The sequence below is a fragment of the Cervus elaphus genome, chromosome 21, assembly GCF_910594005.1.
Source record: "Cervus elaphus chromosome 21, mCerEla1.1, whole genome shotgun sequence".
Taxonomy (NCBI): Eukaryota; Metazoa; Chordata; class Mammalia; order Artiodactyla; family Cervidae; genus Cervus; species Cervus elaphus.
In genome coordinates this window covers 80,926,786-80,948,599 of record NC_057835.1, presented here as the reverse complement: position 1 = coordinate 80,948,599, position 21,814 = coordinate 80,926,786, and the positions used below count along the sequence as shown (strand labels likewise).

Here is a 21,814-nt window from a genome sequence, read left to right as displayed (position 1 = left end):
ATCTGGAAATGGGAGGAGAGGTCTGGCTTGTAGTTACTTTATTAGAGGAAAGTGAGGAGGGATGGCAGAGATCTCAGGCAGTCACTGAGCTTAGCACACATTAAGAAGCAAGATATATATGTACAGGACATGTGTCGTGTGTAATATCAGTTCAGTCGCTCAGTCACGTCCGACTCTTTGCGACCCCATGAGTCGCAGCACGCCAGGCCTCCCTGTCCATCTAAGGTGATACAAATAAAAGAAAGACTAAGAAGAAAGGGTGAAAAAAGTGAGAGCGGTTTTATTTGTTTTCCATTCTTATGTGAAAAATTGCTGAAGATCGTTACAAAAGTAGGTCTCTACACAACATGCTATTGCTGCACTGTAAATGCCCTCTGCTGTTGGTTAGTCATGAAGTCGTGTCTGACTCTCTGTGACCCCAAAGACTGTAGCCCACCAGGCTCCTCTGTCCATGGGATTTTCCAGGCAAGAACACTGGAGTGGGTTGCCATTTCCTACTCCAGGGGATCTTCCTGACCCAGGGATCCAACCCCTGTCTCATATACTGGCAGGCGGATTCTTTACCATCGAGGCACCTGGGAAGTTATAAATATGCTAATTTTTTCAAAATGGTTCTAATTTATCTGATAATGTAAGTTCCAAGATTAGATACCCAGATGCAATCAGATCATATAGCAATTTTCTTGTAAATATATTCAGATACAAAAAATAAAGAAAGGATATAGATCCATTCTTTCCCTTTTTAATAGTTTCTGGTATTTTTACTTCACTCTCTGTATAAATTAACCTGATTTCATGATTTTTGTATTACTTTGGATAATTATAAATATTGTCAAAATTATATAGTGTCATATTTACCAAAAATCTACCAAAATGCTAGCTACTATTGTAAGTTATTACTAAAACACTAAAATCAAGTTTACAGCTCGGTAGGTGGTTTAACTATACGGCACAGTGAATTTTTAACTTCGCTGGACTTTTCGTAAGTGTGAGTATAAACCAAAACCAAGTAAGCCCACACTGAAAAAAGCCAAGAAAACCACAGCTATGCTTTCAGACAGGATAAGTAATTATACTCCTACCTTGTATTTTTTGTGCTTGAATAAATATGGTCCTAGATTTACTCTCTAGTTTAAACCAGTTATTGGAATGCATTCGTAACTCTTATTCAATTTGTTACATACCAGTTAGCAATGTCCTTGTGAGCTACTAAATTCTGAAGAAACGCTTGTAATCCTAATTGCCTATCTTCTAAAAAGTCGGCATTGTAATTATCTCTAAACCAGCGTTTTGGTGGAAGGGCTAATCGAAAGCCTGGAAACATCTCTTTTAACTGAAAAAGAAGAAAACAGAAAATACAATGTTCAACTAAATTACCTGAATTCTAAAAAATCTAACCTGTTGACTCTATGAAACTATTCATAAAACAAGCTTACAATAAAATTTAAATTCAGATATATGCTTTTTACAGCTTGACTGTTTAACTTTGATTTCCACCAGCTGTGTATGCACAGGAGTTGCAGTTGCTCCTCGTCCCTGCTAACACTTGGTATTGTCCATCTTTTCAATGTTAGCCATCCTACTAGGCGTGTAGTAGTATTTCACTGTGGCTTTAATTTGCTTATCTCTGTTGACAAATGGTGTTAAGTATCTTTTCATGTGCTTGGATCTATTCAAATCTTCTGAACCCTCTGCTTTTCAAAAAACGGGGTACTTGTCTTTGGATTAGGTTGTCAAGAGTTCTTTATATAGTCTAGATACAAGTTCTTTATATAGTCTATATATAGTTCTAGTATAGAACTAGTCTATACTAGTTCTTTATATAGTCTTTATATAGTCTAGATACTAGTCAGGTATGTGTACGATGAATATATTCTCCCAAACTGTGTTTTGACTTTTCATGTTATTCTTAATGGAGTACATTTAAAAATCTTTACTGTTTCCTAACTCATCCTTTTTTTTTTTTTTTTCCTTTTCTGGTTTATGCTGTCTTAGATACTATCTAAGAAACCTTTGCTCACTCCAGGGCTGTAAAAATTTTCTTCTATGTTTTTTCCTAGATGTTCATAGTTTTAACTTTTACATTTTGGCTTCTAATCCATTTTGCATATTTGGCTTAAATTTTACTTTCTTAGGGAAGGCTTTCCTACCTTCTAAGCTGGGTGAGATTTCCCTTTATACACTCTGATTAACTGACTATATTAATATAACTGGATAACAAGGTACCTCAAAATCCAGTGGAACAGAACAATCATTTATTAGGCCATGGACTCTGTGGGCTGGCAATTCCTACAGGGCAGGGTGAGGATGGATTATTTGTTTCACAATGAATTAGAACTTCAGCTGGACACTTGAGGTTGAGAAGCATCTGAAGTTCACTCCCACATATTTATACAGGAATAGGCTGTTTCCTGGCTGAGACCTTAGCTGGGGCTGTCAATCACAAGCCTGACAGAGCCTCTCCACGTATAGTCGACTTTCTCAACGCATAGAGACTGGGTTTCAAAGAGGGAGCATCCCAAGACAGAAAGCCAGGATGACGCTGTATACTTCTTATGGTCTAGCCTCATTCACAAAGCGTCAGTTCCACTGTTCTCTATTACATCAGTCACAAGCCCACCCATTTTCGAGGCAGAGAGGAAACAAAATTCTACCCCTTGACGGTAAGTGGCAAGATTCCAGGAGAGCATATGGGACTGAGAATGCTGCTGCAGACATTTTTGGAAAAGACAATATGCCACACATTATCAAATCTTTCACTTATTTTTTAAATGACATTTATCATGAGGCAAATTAAGTAATGTTTATTTAACTGGACTCTCCTACCAGACCAGTCATTCTAAATGTTGGCTGCACACTGGAATCACCCAAGGAACTTTTGAGTAGGAACTCACAGATATTCTGAGAGGGCTCCACTGTAAACAGCTCCCTTTTGTCTGAAGATGATTAATTGATATTAATGACTGTGTCCTACCTCTGACATATTTGGATTTTAACTGGTTGGGATATGGCCTGGGCACTGTAATTTTAAAAAGGTCTCCAGGGAAGTGCAAAGTACAGCTAAGATTGAGAACCATTTTACACACAGTTGCACCCCCAATGCCTAACACAATGCCTGCTACATTACAAGTAGTCAACAATCTACATTCAATAAATGGATGAAATGAAATGGAACCACATACATTCACATTTCTCTACTTAAATACAAGACAAAATATTACAATGTAAGAAAAAAGACTAGCAAAGGAGAAAAATTCACAGGGTAAAAAGCTAAAGAAAAATATAAAACATTCTGTCAACATTTCTATACTGAAAATTCTGATTTGATTTCAAGATGTAGATAGATATTTTTGGCCTTGGAGTCTGATTGTTTACTGTTTGAAAGTAATAAAAAACTGTAAGGATGAAATAAAAATAGTCTTTTTAAAAATTAATTTTAAGCTTTAAAATTTAAATGTAACATATGTCCACATGCATGGTTAGATTTTTTTTTCCCCCTTAAAAAATAATCCTCTGAAAAGAGTGAGTTGTTCCATAATTAGGCCTTCACAAAGTGTTTATAAGTGCTTATTCAATAACTTTATTTTGAACAAAGTACAATTTGGGAACTATACATTAGCTTGAAATAACTAATAAATGCTAGCTTTTATATTTCATTAAACATTAATAGATTTCCTGTGAAATGACATCAAAATAGGCATTTGATATTTCTATAAAAAAGCCTTGAAAAAAATGACACACATGCTGTGGGATTAAGATGGAGAACTGAGCACATTCATCTAATTCTGTCTTTCTGAGTTCTGCTAAAATTATGGTAAAGAGAAAGAAACTTAAAACAACATACTGGAAACTAAAAAGCACTGAGGAGAGCAGCAATTGGCTCAAGAGAGCCAAGAAACCTGAGGTGCAGAAAAACTTACTCCAAGTTCATACTTATAGACCTCAAACTGCTCGCAAACTGGCAGCACAAGGCAGGAGCCTGGAAAACACCTCTGGAGAGTCTGATCAACTCAATAGCAATGACTTTAAGATCCTGCAATCAGAAGTTCTCCAGGAAAAGCACACCTTTCCCATTACACAGTGAACCTTGAAGCCAACACAAGACTCTCCCATGAAGTAAGAGATTCCAATCAGCTATTAGTACCCAACTGTTAATCATGAGCAGACAACCAAGAATTACTACACACTAGTACTTAACATGGAAGACAAAGACAAATATCACAAGGAGGAAAAAGTATGAATAAAAATACAATCACTAATGCAGTCAATGGACTAAGATACTACATTAAGAAATAAGAATAAGATGACCAAAAGAGAGGAAATTCAGAGAAAAGATGGTCTTAGAAAGAGAAAAGGAAAACTGCCTTCAAAATAGCCAAAAAAAAAAAAAAGTAAACAGGGAGAGGAAAAGATCCAGAATCATATAGAGCCAGCCCGAAGATCTGTTTTATAAGAGAGGTGACACAGAACATAGAAGGGAGGAATTCATTAATAAAGCAATTCAAAAACACTTCTCTGAACTGAAAGACATGGGCTTCTCAGAGTGTCCAAGTTAACACAAGAAAAGAACCTACAGAAAGTCACTGTGTGTCCCCTTCCTCTTGAACCGCCCCCCGCCCCACCGTCCTCCCCACCCCACCCTACAGGCTGTTAGAGAGGCCTAGTTTGAGTTCCCTGAGCCATACTGCAAATTCCCACTGGCTACTCATGGTGATGTTTGGCAGAAACCAACACAGTTCTGTAAAGCAATTATCCTTCAATTAAAAAATAAATTTAGAAGGTGGCCAAAAAAAAAAAAAGTCACTGGAAATTTCAGATTAATTACACAGAGAAGATTCAAAAGACTTCTAAAGAAGAAAAAAACAGGTGACACCCAAGTGATAAGGAGCAAGAACAGCTCTGGACTTCTCGAGGGCAATAGGCAACACTAAGAACAAGATAAAACAGCTTAATGTCTTCAACATTCTGAAAGGACATTTTCCAACCTAGAATTCTATACCCAGCGCACATTTCAACCAAGCATGAAAATGGAGTGAGCATTTTAGACGTGTGGGGTCTGAAGGACACCGCTTCCCATGCGGCCTTCCTCAAGAAGCCACTGAAGGGTGAGTTCTGCCAAGAGGAGCCTGTGATCCAAGAAAGAAGATACAACACAAAGGAAAGGAACCCTGACAACGGAAAAAGTGAAAAAACCCAGAAGGATAGTGAAAGGCAGCTTTACAACTGCCTCATGTCAGTCAGTTTGGGACAGTTAAGGACAGTGTGACCCAAGAGACAGACATGTTGAAGACTACCATGAGTTTCTTTTTAATGGAAGGACTGAATGCTTGGTTGAGCTTAGCCCAGATTTTCTTATGAGCTCTGCTTGTCTTGACAGTGGGCTGATAATGGTTCTGCTTCCTCTCTATGCTCTGCTGGGTGGAACCAATTGAGAATAATCATTTTACATCAGAGAATTACTCAACTTTAAACTACTTCTGCAAACTGGAAGTAGAAAACAGTGAGTTTTCTAGAAGAAAATAAAGAAAACCTCACTCTCATGGCCACATTTCTGCAAACTATTCATCACCAGTCTGCTCTACAACTCTGCCAGATGTCTCAACTCTGAGAGACTGTGTGTTCCAGACCTTGCTCATGACTTTGCCCTCTAACTTTCTCAGAAGAGGTTCTGAAAAACTCCTAGAGAAGTTGAAGCCAGATTATAACCCAGGTAATTTAAAAAAGAGGAAGAAAAAATTTCTCTTTCTAAACAGTGTTATTTTAACTAAAATGATTTTCACATTGACAACTGGCTATTTTTTTCCTCACTACTACAGAAAAATGGAAAATGTAAACTCCTCAACGTTAGAATTACATCTGTATAGTTTCTATATGATACCAAATTCCTAGCGCAGCGATGAACTCAAAAACTTCATGACTGGTTTTACAAAATGAAAGATGCTAAGATTTTACTTTAACAATTATAAAAATAATAACTACCATTTAAACTGTGTGGCTGCTGGTGTCTGACACACATTTTTGATTCTTGCCAGTAAAATCAGGTGATGAATGGAGCTCTTTCTGGTACCTAGAAGACTGACATATACACTTATTAATTTTAAGTGCCCAAATTAGAGGATCAAGGATATATTTTAGAAGACTTAAATTAAACTTCTATTAACATCTTTTTTCAAAAGCTTAAGAGCAATCTAAATCCCAGCTTGCCTAAGGCAAGAAATATTTTGGCAGTAAAGATGAATCTAAAGAGAGAAAAGGAAGCAAACACTAAATAATAGTTGAGTCCTGAGGAGAACAAAAGTCATAAAGGATGAAATAGCTCTGAACTAAAACTGTTAGAAATGAGTTTGTATGAACAAAAATTATAACAATTTCCTAAGAAAGTTAAGAATTCCACTTAAGTATGTGGTAACTTAATGAATCACTTTGGTCTTGTGTATTTTAACCATTTAAAAAGATGAACGGAAGTAAAGAATTACAGGTTTTTAAATCAACAATGTAAAATAAGAACTCAGGAACAGAAAATAAGATTTATATATGATATAAATATCTTAGAAATAATATTAAGTATTTTGACATGTTGCAACAAGTCATCTTAACAATACCTTAATTAAGGATAAAATAGTTTAGCATTTTATATTTTACCTTTTCATTAAAACTGAGGTTTAAGAACGGTGGAAGCTTTTTGGCATCCCGGCAGTTGCAAAGTCTCATAAATGGAACTTCCCATCACCAAACGTTTTAAGAACACACCAACTTGAGAAGTTCAGAGAGTCCAAGAAGGCGAGAGGGAAGATGGCAGGTGGGAAAGTAGGACCAATAAAGTTTCCTCTACTCAACATCTATCAAAATCAGGGAGTAACCCGTGGTCCGAGGTCATTGTACTTGGCCTCTCTGAAGCATCATAAACCACTTGCTTCTTTTGGAAAAATGCTTTTTCTCTTGGTTTCTTAGATACCAGTTACCCCTACCTGTCCTACCTGGTTTTCCTCCAGCTCTTTGAACACTTCAGCTGCTGTTTCTCTACTGAATTATTAGTGCAATTTACTCAATTAATTCCCTAGTGTTAGAAATTTAGGTTGGTTCTAATTTTTACTATTTAAAACAAAATAAAAAATGAAAAAAGAGAACAATACACAAAACATTATGAGAAATATCCATAGGGCTACATCCTGCCCATATCAATAATTTATTATATAGGATAAATCCCAGAAATGTAATTATTGTGTCAAATTATGCATAGCTTTAGGATGTCCTCTAGGAAGACTTATGTTTCTAACAACAGATATACCACTTAAAGGCTGTCAACTTGACAGGTGAAAATTAAAATGGTTTTTCTTTCTTTTCTTTAACTGTAATTTTATTTGTTTATTGGTGGTGCTGGATCTTCATGGTTGTGCAGACTTTCCTCTAGTTGCAGAGAGCGGGGGCCTCTCTCCAGCTGCAGTGTGTGAGCCTCTTGCTGGGGCAACCTCTCCTGTTGTGGGGGACAGGCTCCAGGGCACAGTGCCTTCAGCAGCTGCAGCACGTGGCCTCAGCAGCAGTGGCTCCCGGGCCACGGAGCACAGCCTCAGCAGCGGTGGCTCCCGGGCCACGGAGCACAGCCTCAGCAGCGGTGGCTCCCGGGCCACGGAGCACAGCCTCAGCAGCGGTGGCTCCCGGGCCACGGAGCACAGCCTCAGCAGCGGTGGCTCCCGGGCCACGGAGCACAGCCTCAGCAGCGGTGGCTCCCGGGCCACGGAGCACAGCCTCAGCAGCGGTGGCTCCCGGGCCACAGAGCACAGCCTCAGCAGCGGTGGCTCCCGGGCCATGGAGCACAGCCTCAGCAGCAGTGGTGCATGGGTTCAGCTGCTCCATGGCATATGGGATCCTCCCAGACCAGGGCCTGAACCCACGTGTGCTGCAATGGCAGGCAGATTCTTTACCACTGAGCTACCAGGAAAGCCCAAAAGGTAAAAAATAGTGTCTTAATTTTCTTTTCTTGGAGTACTTGTGATAGTAAATGGTTTCCAAATTTATTGGTTATTTTTATTTCTTCTGTGGATTACACAGTTCATATCACTTGCTGAATTATCTATTTTGGGGTGTTTCTTGTTACTTATTTTTAAGGGTACTTAATGTACTGAGGTTTATTATTATCTTCTTTGTTTCACATGCGCAGTGGGCACATGTGAATTCTAGACGGCTCCAAGACCTTTGCTCCTGGTGTAGCCTCTGTGTTTCCTTGTTACACAGCAAAAATGATTTTGTACATGCAATTAGGGTTACTATTGAGTTGACCTTAAGACACAAAAACTATTTACGTGAGCCTAATATTATCACTTTAGCGCTATAAAGGTAAAGCTTCTTCCTGGCTGGTGACAAAAGAGAAAGCCAGAGATATTCCAGCACAAGAAAAACTTGACCAGCTCTTGCTGACTTTAAAGATGGAAGGGTCATGTGCAAGAGCTGAAGAATAGTATCTATGGGCCAAGAACAACCTTTGGCTAACAACCAGCAAGGAAACAGGGACCTTGTCTCACAATCACAAGAAACCAAACTCTGCCAACAACAATGATACTGAAAGCTGATTCTTTCCCAGAGCCTCCAGATAAGAGGCCAGTCAAGTCAACATTTTGATTTTGACCCTGTTTGACCCTAAGCAGCAAACCCAGCTGAGCACTCCAAATCTCTAAATAATGAAGAGGTGTGTTTTAAGCCACAAAGTTTGTGATAATTTGTAATACAGCAAAGAAAACTAATCATAATATGCTAAATTTTTCTTCTTCATTCTTCTGTAATCCTGTGATTTTGGGGGTCTTATACATCTTTTCAAAGTTATAAGATTATGTAAATAATTATATTTCTATTGCCAATTTTAAGGTTTTCACATTTTTAATATTAAAAATAATTTTTTGTTTCCAACAAAAGGAAGTTATATGTAGAGATGGGAGTTCAGACTCTATATATTAAATGAAACAGTTGTTAGGAAATAGCAAAGATTCAACTTCACTCAAATAATTAACAAAGGAGAAAAAACAAGTAACAACAGTAGAACTCCAGGAACAGATAATAATTCCAAACTGAAAAGTCAGTTTTAGATTTATTAAAGTACTTACTTTATCATTAAGCCTAGAGAAGTCAGTGTATCTTCTAAAAACTACCCAGCTTTCTTCTGGGGTCTTCTTTACTAATATTTTATATACCTATGGAGAGAGAGACAGAGTTTTAAAATATATTTCTGTAAATACTTTAAAATTTAAGCCAAATAATTTTAAAACTTTTACTTGACAAGCCAGATGGTAACGATTATTATGTTAAAAGTTCAGAAATTATTTAGGCCATCAAATCTTCAAATAATCAAATGTAGGAACCAAAAGCAAAGATTTTTTTTCTCAGGACTGACAAATTTGAGGCAAAATGCTTTTCTGAAGCACACTAATAATAAATAAACTCATCAGCCTCTAAAATGTATTTTATGCTGCTGCTAAGTCGCATCAGTTGTGTCTGACTCTGTGCGACCCCATAGACGGCAGCCCACCAGGCTCCCCAATCCCTGGGATTCTCCAGGCAAGAGTACTGGAGTGGGTTGCCACTGCCTTCTCTGATATTTTATGCTAATATATTCTAAAATTAATATGAAAAATAGCCACTATTATCTTACACAGTCAATTTAATAATCAAAATAACTATAGTTAAATTAATAATCAATAACTGCCAAGCAAAGTTTTCAAATAAATCAGATGTTTTAATCTTCAAGGATGAAATACAAGGTAGAAAATATCTGTATTAGATGAAAGTTTACATTTCTATAATTATGTAAAATTTTCTAGGCTACTGAATAGAAAAATTTGGTTGAAGCAAGTCAATATTTTAAAAGGTACTTAAGAAAAAGCTAGATTCTATGTTTCCTAAGGATAATTTTAGAATTTATTGCAAGGAAATACTATTTACAACAGAATCTCAGAGAAACATCTGGTAGTTTTTGGTACAGTGTTTTCAGCTAAGCTAAATACATGACACACAAAAAGTACTCAATAACTATCTATTGAATGAGTGAAACTCTCTTAAAAAGAGTAACTTTTTTCCTTCAAGTTAAAGTGTGGAATAGCTTTCAATTGTAGCTCTAGAGCTGCACTCTAGCTGCAAACGGCTATAAAATACTTGAAATGTGACTTTGACATATGCTGTGAGTGTAATATAGACCAGATTTCAAAGACTTAGTATGAAAAAAGATGTAAAAATACTTCATTAAAAAGATTATATAATGGTTACATGTTGAAATAATCATACTTTAAATATATTAAACAAAATACATTACTAAATATAATTTCATCAGTTTCTTTTTACTTTTTTTAACACTAAAAATTAGGAAATTTTAAATTACAAGTATGACTCATATTATAATCTTAGTGGATGATCTAGAGACAATTTATTAGTTAGGGATTGTTGATCATCCTTACAATTTGATTCTTCTCCCTTACAGACTTCTCAGCTTTGAAGGGAGAGAATCAGGAAGGTTTAGGTTGGATTCTTTAGTTTTCAAGTAAAAAGTAAATAATTTATCTTTGTAACATATAAAGGTGAGGATGAAGATTATTTAGATACCCTGTAAAGTCTCCAGAAAGTCCTGATGTAAAATAGTCATGCAGGGGATAAAAAGTAAATATTCTTTCTAGAAGTTACTAATTCAAAAAGGGATAAATTGACTTTAATACTTTTGACTATGAATAACTGATGCATGATAAAAGTCAACTTCATATGATAATTACTTCAACTATACATAATACATATTAACTTTATTTTTTCTGTTTTAAAAAATGAGCCCTTTTCTAACTGCTACCCTTCACAGTGGTCCTTTTTTTCTCTAGGAAAAACACAGGATAGATTTTTGCTTTATTTTTTCTAGAAAGCTCTCCTATCTACTTGTTTAAGTAGTACTTTCAACGAAAACTATGTACAGTACTGATCATTGCTTCCTCCAAGTTCTAATAGCAGCTATTGTCTCTACTCTTTATTTGAAACTTAGTGTATACTACTTTGTACTCTTGTTTTATGTAGTCTGTTTTAACTAAACAAATGTAGACACATACACTGATCATAAAATACATACAGAAAAGCACAAAAACTTCAGTATACAACGTAATAGATTTTCGCAAACACACCATGTAACAAGAGTAACAAGAGGAAGAAACAGAAACAAAACATTACCAAAGAAGTCCACCCCATGACTCTTTCCGGAACCTGCTCACCACCCCTCCCAGTTACTTTTTGTTTTTAAACACTTTTCAACGACATTACACTGTCTATATAAGACCTTGCCAGTTTTTCCTAAACTTTCTTCAGTTAAGAGATCAACTCAAAGAAATATACCAAGGTGAAATTATTTGACAAACCTAAGACCCTCAAGCTTGTAACTCTAGCTTAGACCTCTCCCCTAAACTGAACACTGAATATATATCTATGTGGATATATATGTAGAGATAAAATACATATACATGTGTATACTCTCATATGTACATATACATAACTGACATCTCCACTTGATGTCTAACAAACGTCTTAAACCTAGCATATGCAAAAACAAATTCTGGTTTTTCCCTCAAAATCTGCCATTTAATTAAATGGCAACTCTACTTTTCACGTTGTTTAGATGAAAAGTGTTGGGATCATCTTTGCTTTCTCCACCTCCCACATCCAAAGGCTCTCTTTTCAAAATATATCCAGAATTGATAATTTCTTAGGCCCTCTTCCCCCACCTGGTGCACACCACCACTTCTCCCATGGATTACTACAAGAACCTAACTGCCTCGTGCCTTCCTTTTCCTCCCACGAAATCTAGTCTCAATTCAGCAGCCAGAATGAGCCTTTAAAAAGCTTAAGTCATATATTTCCCTGTGCTATGCAGTATATCCTTGTTGCTTATCTATTTTATACACAGTAGTTTGTACCTCTTAACCCCATACCCCTAACTTGCCAAAAAAAAAAAAAAAAGCTTAAGTCAGATCATCTGATTTTCCCTTTTAAAATCTTTTTGAGATTCCCAGCTCAAAATGGGGAAACTCTAAAGGCCTCATAAAGGCGTCTGTGCTCTACTTGATCTGAGGGTCACACTCCCTTGCTGTTACCTCAGTTCCTACATCTCTCCCCAATGATTATTCTGCTGTCAGCCATGAGGGTCTTGGCAGTTAAACCACCTGTCTGGGAAGCCTCCTCCCTACCCCCCCATTGTCCTGGGTATTGTCATGGTTCACTTTCTCTTCAGTTCAGTGGCTCAGTCTCGTCTGACTCTTTGTGACCCTGTGGATTGCAGCATGCCAGGCCTCCCTGTCCATGCCTGTCATTTTCTCTTAGTGCTACATCTTTTCTGTGAGGCCATGACTGGCAGTGCCACTTAAATTGCAGCTCTGGTTTCAGGAAACTCTTTCTTTCCCCTTTTTTATTCTTCTCTACAGCACTTATCACCATGTGACAAACTAACATTAAAAATAAAATTGCTTATCTATCTTTCATACGTTCAGGTGAGCTCCTGTACCACTATTACCTGGAAGAGGGCTTGGCACATAACAGGTACTCCAAAAACGTTAAATAAATAAATAAGTGAATATGACTGATTTTATATATGTCATTTATTTCTTCCTCTGTATTGTCTTGAAAGACTTTACATACAAACTTTTCACACACATTATCTCAGTGAATGCTCATTCTTTCATAGAGAAGATAGGTCACTGTACAGAAATGAGCCACCAATTTATTATAATTTCCAAAAATCACTCACAAAAAAGTCAGATTCATGCAGATTTGCCACCCATATCATGTCTTACAATATTTTAACTCTAAAAATTGCCTCTTCATAATTTCAATATTCTTTTTCCTAGAAGATCCTTCCATACTGTCATTAACTATACAACATGAAATGTTGAAGTAAATATGAAATTACTTCCAGAAAATCCAACAGAAAGAACAGTTTCAAAGAACAAGCTTCTAAGTGGATTTAACAAGGTCATTGGATATAGAAATATGTAACATATAATGAGGACAAAATATATTAAACTAGCAATGAACAAACAGAAAACATTAAAAGATGTCGAGAATATCAAACAATATCCATACCCAGTAATAAATCTTGGCAAAAGAGGTTAAGACTTCTGCCTTGAAAACAATTATTTAAAATATTATTTAATAATTTATTAAAATAGCATTTAAATTATTTAAAATATTATGTAAAATTAATCAAAATATTATTTAAATAAATTAAAGACTTAAGGACATGGTTTAGGTTCGTAGGTTCAAAGACTCAGTACTGCAAATATGTCAGTTCTCCCTAGATAGATTTAATACAATCTCAATGCAAAGGGCCAAGACAACCCTGAAGAGGAACAGCAAAGCTATAGTACTTAGCTACCAGATGTCAATACTACCATCAGGCCTTAGTAATGAAGACAGGGTGGAACCAGTGAAGAAGGGAGAAATGGAACACAGAATCAGACCTGTACACTTATGGTCACCTGACTGTGACATAGACAACAAAGCAAATGCAAAGGAGATAAGGGTTGTCTTTTCAATAAAAACCTGATTTTAGGGAGAAAAAAATGTGTCTTGACTCTTTCTTCATACCACGGACAAAAATCAATTCCAGACAGTCTATAGCTCTAACTTTGAAAGGTCCAACAATAAAGCTTTTAGAAGAAAACATAGGACAACATACTTGTAACCTGGGAGGAGGCAGATTTGAAAAAGAGCTAACTGTAAAAAAAAATTTAATGTGCTGGACTATATTAAAACTAAGAACTCTTGATTATCGAATGAACCATTAAGGCAGGCACATCGCAGAGTGAGAGATGATAGTCCCAACACATGTTCTGAAAAAGGACTTATGTCCAAAATGCACAGGAAACTATAAATCAAAGTGGAAAAGACCTCCCAAAAGGAAAATGAACAAAAGTCTTGAACAGACATTTCAGAAAAGAGAATACTCAAATGGCCAAAAAAAAAAAAATAGTCTTAAAGGCAAATTAAAACCACAGTGTATCATTTTGCTCACTAGAAAAGCTAAAATGAAAAAAAAAAAAACACACTACATGTTGGGAAGGTATGGAATAACTAGAATTCTCAAGGTGGGATGAGAAGGGGAAGACAGAGGATGAGATGGTTGGATGGCATCACCGACTCAACGGACATCAGTTTGAGTAAGCTCCAGGAGTTGGTGATGGAGGGAAGCTTGGCGTGCTGCGGTCCATGGGGTCTCGGAGTTGGACATAACTGAGTGACTGAACTGAACTGGGAAGGTGTGGAATAACTAGAATTCTCATACACTGCTTAAAAGAGTATAACTTAGTATGGCCGCTCTGGTACATTGTTCATCAGTATCTTCTAAAGCTGGGCAGATGATCCAGAAACTTTATTCTTAGGACTTTATATCAAACAGAAGTGAGTACATGTGTTTAATCAGGGACAAGTACTAACAGGTTTGCAGCAGTAGTATCTGTAAAAGTCCCAAACTGGAAATGATCAAAATGCCCTTCAGCAGTAGAACGGATAAGCTGTAGTATATTTACATAAAGGAGTAACATCAGTAATAAAAGTGAGCTGCCTACAATTACATGCAAGATCAAGGATGACTCTTACAAACGTATGCTGAAGAGACCATACCCAAGAGTAAATACTTCATAATTCCACTAACATGAAGTACAGAAACAGGGCAAAATTAATCTAGGCCATCAGGAGAGTGGGTATTGACTGACAGCACGAGCGGAAGCTTTTAGGATGTTGTAATGGTCTATTCTTGATTTGTGTGCTAGTTTCCCAGCTGTGTCTGGTTTGCAAAAATTAATTCAAGTAAAGCAAAAGTACACCAACAGCATGACAACTTAAGGGGTATAAACCAATTGACTTTTACATTCAAGAAATTACAAGTATAGGCTAACATCATTCAACACAAGTTTAGAACACAGGTTAATAAATCTTTCATCTAATGATGGATAGCAGAAGTCAATACTTACAGTAAATTTAGCTCTTTCTTCCATCACCTCATAACCCAGGATAATAGGTGTAGAAGGTCTATCTTCCAAATTCACTGTTTCAGGACTTTGTTCTTCACTTTCTCTTGGTCTAGCAGAATACTCAATGGAAGAATCTGCACCTGTAAATTTAGTCCTAATGAGGGGACTGCTACAGACAGATGAAGTGCTTTCCATTTGGTCAGATACACTGGTCTGTTTAAAATTACCCATATTTGAATCTTCTAACTGGCTTTTGGAAGAGTTTGAGCTTGTTGAGATACTCCCAAAAGAAGAACTTCTTTGGTTTCTGTTGGTTGCAAAACTGGAAGCAGAGTTCCCTAGGGGCATAGGAACTGGAACGTAAGGAGTTGCCATCTTCTTTTGGCGTTTGTAACAAACTTGCACACTTCTGAGTCCGAACAATTAGAGAACAAGTAATAAGCAATACATTATTTTCTTCTTAGGAATTCACTCTAAAAATGAGAGGAACACATGAAAGATTAGTCTTTGATCAGGAGCATTATCCAAAAGAAAATAAAATGCTCATATCCATTTCTTTTAATTTTGTGACACTGTATTATTTTATTTAGAAAGAAAATACACCCCAAACTTCTTTCTTTAATCCAAAAATATCACCTCTAAGAGCTCCTGTTTGCAAGATGAGGAGAGCAGAAGTATTCTACACCCTTTTTCTTGATCCTAATATTACATGGTATGCTTTCCCCCCCACTTCGTGATGGATTGCTGTAAGGGTCATTGTAACCTGACGTCACGGACATAAAGGAGTTGAAAAGAGGAAAAGTGATAAAGATTGTTCTGAAACTTTATTCTCTTTATTATGATGCTGACACTACTACATATCGTACAGGCAGTGGAGGGTAAAGGGAAGGAAAGAAAGGGAGAAAAATTATTTATATTTCCTTCCGATTTAATTAGGGAAACTAAAAAATTACCCAGAGTAATGACAGTCACCAGAAGCTTAGACAGCTTGTAAGGTAAAGAATAAACAGTTCTTAAAGCAACAGGTTATTAAAACCAGGGTCAAACCAGGTTTTTTTGGGGGGGGGAAAAAAAACAAACTTGGTCAAATTAAATTAATCAAATAAACCGCAATGAATGGTAAACGTATATCGAACAAGATTAAATGATTAAAAGTTTAAACGTTCTTCGTAGTTTCCAGACCATCCCTAATTCCTACACCATAAACTGCAGGTACTGAACAAATGTTCAAAACCCATACTCCATAAGCTCTGTTCTCAAAAGGAGTTTATCTTGTCTCATAATTTCATAATAATACAGGAAAAAAGGTTTCCCACTAGGCTATTAATAAACTACGAAATAGCAGTAAAGTACAGATCCGGGAAATGGCACACAACAACGGGTCTGCCTATCCAACTACGTCTACGCAGCTCTACCGGCGAGAAAGGTAAGAGACAAGCCGCTCAGACAACATCTCTAACCCAGCACGTGGCTCTGAGCACCCTTCCCCATCATCAGGGACTCGGGAAACCCGAGCTGCTGATTCACCGCTCCTCGGTTCCGCCCGACGGCTTCCTCCCAAAGAAGTAAATAAAAGCCTGAACTCTCAACCTCCTGACGGCCGGCGGGGTCGCCCCGCCCTTGGCCACGCGACCACCTGAGGCCTCAGGGCCGGGAGCGCCCGGACCCGGACAGCATCCGAGCTCGCGAAGGCCTGAGCGCTGCCCGGCGGTGAGACACTAAGCGGGGCTCGCGCCGCGGCCTCGACCTGCTCTGAGAACCTCTCCGTCCTCTGGAGGACCGCGGGCAGGTGAGGTGGCCCGAGCCCGAGCAGCACGGCGAGCCAGAGAGGTCGCGGCGTGCGGGCAGCGCAGAGCCGGGACTACCCAGGACGGTCTGCTCGGGTCTGCGCAAGCCAGGGCTCCTCGGCTCGGGGGACGGCCAGCCTCCGCCTCCGCCCCGGTCGGCGGCCGCCCGGGCTCTGTAGCACTCCCGGCCCTCCGGGGGAGCCCCCCGCCTGCCACTGGGCGCAGGTGTCAGCCGCCGCGCGCTCCCCACCTCAGCGCGCTCCCTACCTACCTCAGCGCGCTCCCCACCTCAGCTCGCCCCCTACCTACCTCAGCGCGCCCCCTACTTACCTCAGCTCGCCCCCTACCTTCCTCAGCGCCTTCCTCACCTCAGCGCGCTCCCCTCCTCAGCCCGCTCCCCACCTCAGCGCGCTCCCCTCCTCAGCGCGCTCCCCACCTCAGCGCGCTCCGCTCCTCAGCGCGCTCCCCACCTCAGCGCGCTCCCCACCTCAGCGCGCTCCCCACCTCAGCGCGCTCCCCACCTCACCTGCTCCGGGCGCGCTGCCCTGGGAGGGTTAACTCCGACCCTGCCTCAAGGCAGCTTTCGGTCTCCAGCCACAACGCCCAGAGAACTCACGTGACTCGCTTCCCGAAAACAGCTGCTCCCCGCCCGCCTCCGTGCGGGCCGCGGGCCCAGGGTCCCCGCCAGGCGGAGGGAGGGACTGGGCCGCCGCCGCTCCCGGAAGTGACGTCCACCGAGGTCGCCCGCCTCAGGGGCATGAGTTGTGGGCTCAGGGGTCTTTAGCGCCTGAGTCTAACCTAGTTTTGTGGTCAGAATTTTATCTTCTTTCCCATAGCTTTATTTTTATCAATTAACTTTTGAGAAATGGAGGCTACGGTCCCTAGTTTGACCGACAGATGATGAGAAGACTACAATTCCCGGGAGGAACTGCGGCCAATGTGGGCCTGGGCTCGCTTTGCATCATGGGACTCGTAGTCATCCCCTGCGGGGCTGGTTCTACCGGGTTACGGGCTGGTTTCCAGAAGGAGCCGAGTTTCAGGGGAGGACCGCTGATTCTAAAAGGGGGACGGACGCAGGATGCTTCATTACAGCCTGTTCCTCCTACTGTTCCTCACTATTACTCCAATGAGGAGTAATTTCAGAGAACTCCTGAAATTGCTCAGTGTGGCGGTGTTTTTTTTTTTTTTCCCCCAAAATTTTATATATTTTTTATTATCTCGAGAGAAATTTTGTTTCAGATAATATAGTATTAGGCTTGTTATGGACTTCCTTAGTGTCTTAGATGGTAAAGAATCTGCCTGCAGTGGGGAGACCCTGGTTCCATCCCTGGGTCCCGTGGAGGAGAGCATGACAACCCACTCCAGTGTTTGCCTGGAGAATCCATGGACAGAGGAGCCTGATGTGCTATAGTCCTCGGGGTCTCAAAAAGTCGGCAGGAATGAAACAACTTAGCACACAGGCTTGTTACATGTGCTCGTTTAAAGACCTGAAGAGAACAGAAAAATCGTTCTTTGATAGGCAAATACTAAAATTCAGACTCGTCTGCAGGCCTGTTTATCATTAGAATTGAGCAATTTGATACAAAAATCATTGCATGAGTTCTAAGGCGTTGGAATAGTCCCAAGACTGGGAAAAACTGATACTTGTAATTTCAAAGTGAACATAGGAAGATAATCTGGCTTGTGGTGTATCGATGGTTTTCGGTTGATAATATTGAGCTTTCAGTGTGAATAAGACGTAAAAAGAGAATTCTAGGGACTTCGCTGTCAGTAGTAGTTAAGACTCTGTGCTTCCCATGGAGAAGACAAAGTTTCCATCCTTGGTGGAGAAACTAAGATCCCTCATGCTGCCTCCTACAGCGAAAAAAATAAATAAAATTAAAAAGTAAAAAAGAATTCTGTAGAGATGGTAGACTAAAACATGAGATAGTTTTCAGGATAGACTTGGCAGCCTTGGCTGAGAGGTGGCAGATAAATCCTTGAGTTCTGTAAGTTATTAAAGGCGTAGAAAAAAAGAAAAAGGAGCTTTGGAATATTTCCCTCACTTGTTGTCAGGACTGCAGAAAAAGATAAGTTTGAAAATGGAAGATCTGATAATCTAATATCCAGGAAGCTAAGGAATATTAAACTTTCAAGAAGTATACATATACCTCAGTTAGGGATAGAAAAAAGATCTAGAAAAGATCTTTGGAATTGTCCAAGAAGAACTTCCTTCACAAAGTATTTAGAGGAGTGTACAGGACATACATACTATATCCTTTGTTTTCCAGAATATCTGGCATAGATGAATGTCTAGATTTTTGCTTTTAGAAAATGAACTGAACATTTCTTAAAAATATTTTTAATGAGATTCCAATTAGCAGTATAAATTATTACTAGTTTCAAGTATGCAGCATAATGACTTAATATTTGTACTCATTGTGAAGCGATCACCATAGTAAGTCTAGTTAACATCTGTCACCATACAGTTATAATTTTATGTTGAAGATTTTTAAGGTTTACTATGTTAGCAACTATTAAATATGCAATATACTTTTATTAACTATGGTTACCATGCTGTACATTATATCATCATGACATTAATTTTTTTGTAACTGTAAGTTTGTTCCTTGTGACCCCCTTCACTCATTTCATCCACACTTCCCTGCTCTGGCAACCCTAATCTGTTCTCTGATTGGTGAGCTTTGTGTTCTTTTTTAATTCTACATATAAGTGAGATTACATGGTATTTGTTTTTCCCTGTCTGACTTATTTCACTTAACATAATGCCTTCAAGGTTCATTCATATTGTTCCAGAGGGAGGATTTCATTTTTTATGGCTGCATAGTGTTTCCGTCTGTGTGTGTGTGTGTGTGTGTGTGTGTGTATGTGTGTGTGTGTGTGTGTGTGTATCACATCTTTATCCTTTCATCCATAGTGGGCACTTAGATTGTTTCCATATGTTAGCTTCTGTAAATAATACCACAGTGAACTTGGGGGTGCCTGTATCTTTCTGAATTAGTGTTTTGTTTTCTCTGGATAAGTACTCAGAAATGGAATTGTTAGATCATATGATAGGCCTATTTTTAAGTTTTTAAAGAACATCCATACTGTTTTCTACAGTGGCTGCACCAACTTACATTCCCACCAATAGTGCATGTGTTCCCTTTTCTTCATATCCTTAAACTTGTTATTTCTTATCTTTTTGGTAATAGTCATTCTAACAGGTATGAGGTGATGGCTCATGGAGTTTTGATTTGCATTTTCCTCATGTGCTTGTTGGCCATCTGTATGTGTTTTTTGGAAAAATACCTGTTTAGATACTCTACCCCTTTTTAATTGGGTTGTTTGCTTTTGGGCTATTGAGTTGTATGAATTTTTTAAAATACATTTTGGATATTAATGCCTTATTATTTACAAGTATTTTCTTCTTCTTCTTTTTTTTTTTTTGATGGTTTCTTTTGCTGTGTTCAAGCTTTTTAGTTTGATAGCTCCCCTGGTTTATTGTTGCTTCTGTTGCATTTGGAGTCAGATTCAAAAAAATCACTGCCAAGATTCACATTGAAGAGCTTACTGTCCATGTGTTCTTCTAGAATTTTTAGGGTTTCAGGCCTTACAGTCAAGTATTTAATTCATTCTGAGTTAATTTTGTGGATGGTATAAGATAGTAGTCTAGTTTTATTCTTTTGCATGTGGCTATACAGTTTTCCCAGCATCATTTATTGAAGAGACTGTCTTTTCCCTATTGTATATTCTTGGCTTATGAACAAAGCTAGTGGAGGTGATGGCGTTCTAGCTGAGCTATTTAAAGTCATAAAGATAATGCTGTTGAACTGCTGCACTCAATAGGGTAGCAAATTTGGAAAACTCAGCAGTGGCCACAGGCCTGGAAAAGGTCAGTTTTCAATCTAATCCCAAAGAAGGGCAGTGTCAAAGAATGTTAAAACTACTGTACAATTGTGCTCATTTCACATGCTAGCAAGGTTATCCTCAAAATCCTTCAAGCTGGGCTTCAGCAGTACATGAGCTGAGAACTCTCAGATGTACAAGTTGGGTTTAGAAAAGGCAGAGGAACCACAGATCAAATTGCCACCTTTTGTTGGATTATGGAGAAAGCTAGAGAATTTCAGCAAAATATCTACGTTTGCTTAATTGACTATGTTAAACACTTTGACTGTGTGGATCACTACAAACTGGAAAATTCTTAAAGAGATGGGAGTACCAGACCACCTTGCTTGTCTTCTGAGAAACCTGTATGTGGGTCAAGAAGCAACAGTTAGGACTGGACATGGAATAACTGACTGGTTCCAAATTGGGAAAGGAGTATGTCAAGGTTGTATATTGTCACCCTATTGATTTAACTTCTATGCAGAGTACATCATGTGAAATTCTGGGCTGGATGAATCACAAGCTGGAATCAATGTTGCCAGGAGAAATATCAACCTCACATATGCAGATGATACTACTCTTAAGGCAGAAAGTGAAGAGGAGCTAAAGAGCTTCTTGATGAAAGTGAAAGAGGAGAGTTAAAAAGCTAGCTTAAAACTCAACATGAAAAAAGCTTAGATCATGGCATTCAATCCCATCAATTCATGGCAAATAGAAAAAGAAAAAGTGGAAGCAGTGACAGATTTTGTCTTAGGCTCCAAAATCACTGTGGACAGTGACTGCAGCCATGAAATTAAACGATGCTTGGCCCTTGAAAGGAAGGCTATGACAATAGACAGCATATTAAAAAGCCGAAGCATCACTTTGCTGATAAAGGTCCATATCGTCAAAGCTATGATTTTTTCCAGTAGTCATGTATATGTGTAAGAGTTGGGCCATAAAAGGCTGAGCACTGAAGAACTGATGTTTTTGAATTGTGCTGGGGAAGACTCTTGAGAGTCCCCTGGACTGCAAGGAGGTCAAACCAGTCAACTCTAAAGGAAATCAACCCTGAATATTCATTGGAAGACTGATGCTGAAGCTGAAGCTTTAATTCTCTGGCCACCTGGTGTGAAGAGCAGACTCACTGGAAGAGACCCTGATGCTGGAAAAGACTGAAGGCAAATGAGGAAGGGGTGACTG

At 38.8% G+C, this 21,814-nt stretch overlaps 1 protein-coding gene across 1 annotated transcript in view; it reads right to left on the bottom strand.

Moving 5' to 3' along the window:
* SNX16 (sorting nexin 16) overlaps positions 1-17,490 on the bottom strand; it is a 34,341-nt gene extending 16,851 nt beyond the window's left edge. The window contains exons 1-4 of the mRNA XM_043879841.1: positions 17,292-17,490; positions 14,979-15,453; positions 9,096-9,182; positions 1,185-1,333 (exon numbers count right to left, since the gene is read on the bottom strand). Coding sequence (XP_043735776.1) covers positions 1,185-1,333; positions 9,096-9,182; positions 14,979-15,353 — 611 coding nt within the window. The 5' untranslated portion in view covers positions 15,354-15,453; positions 17,292-17,490. The remainder of the gene's footprint in view (positions 1-1,184; positions 1,334-9,095; positions 9,183-14,978; positions 15,454-17,291) is intronic.
* Between the last annotated feature and the right edge of the window lie 4,324 nt (positions 17,491-21,814).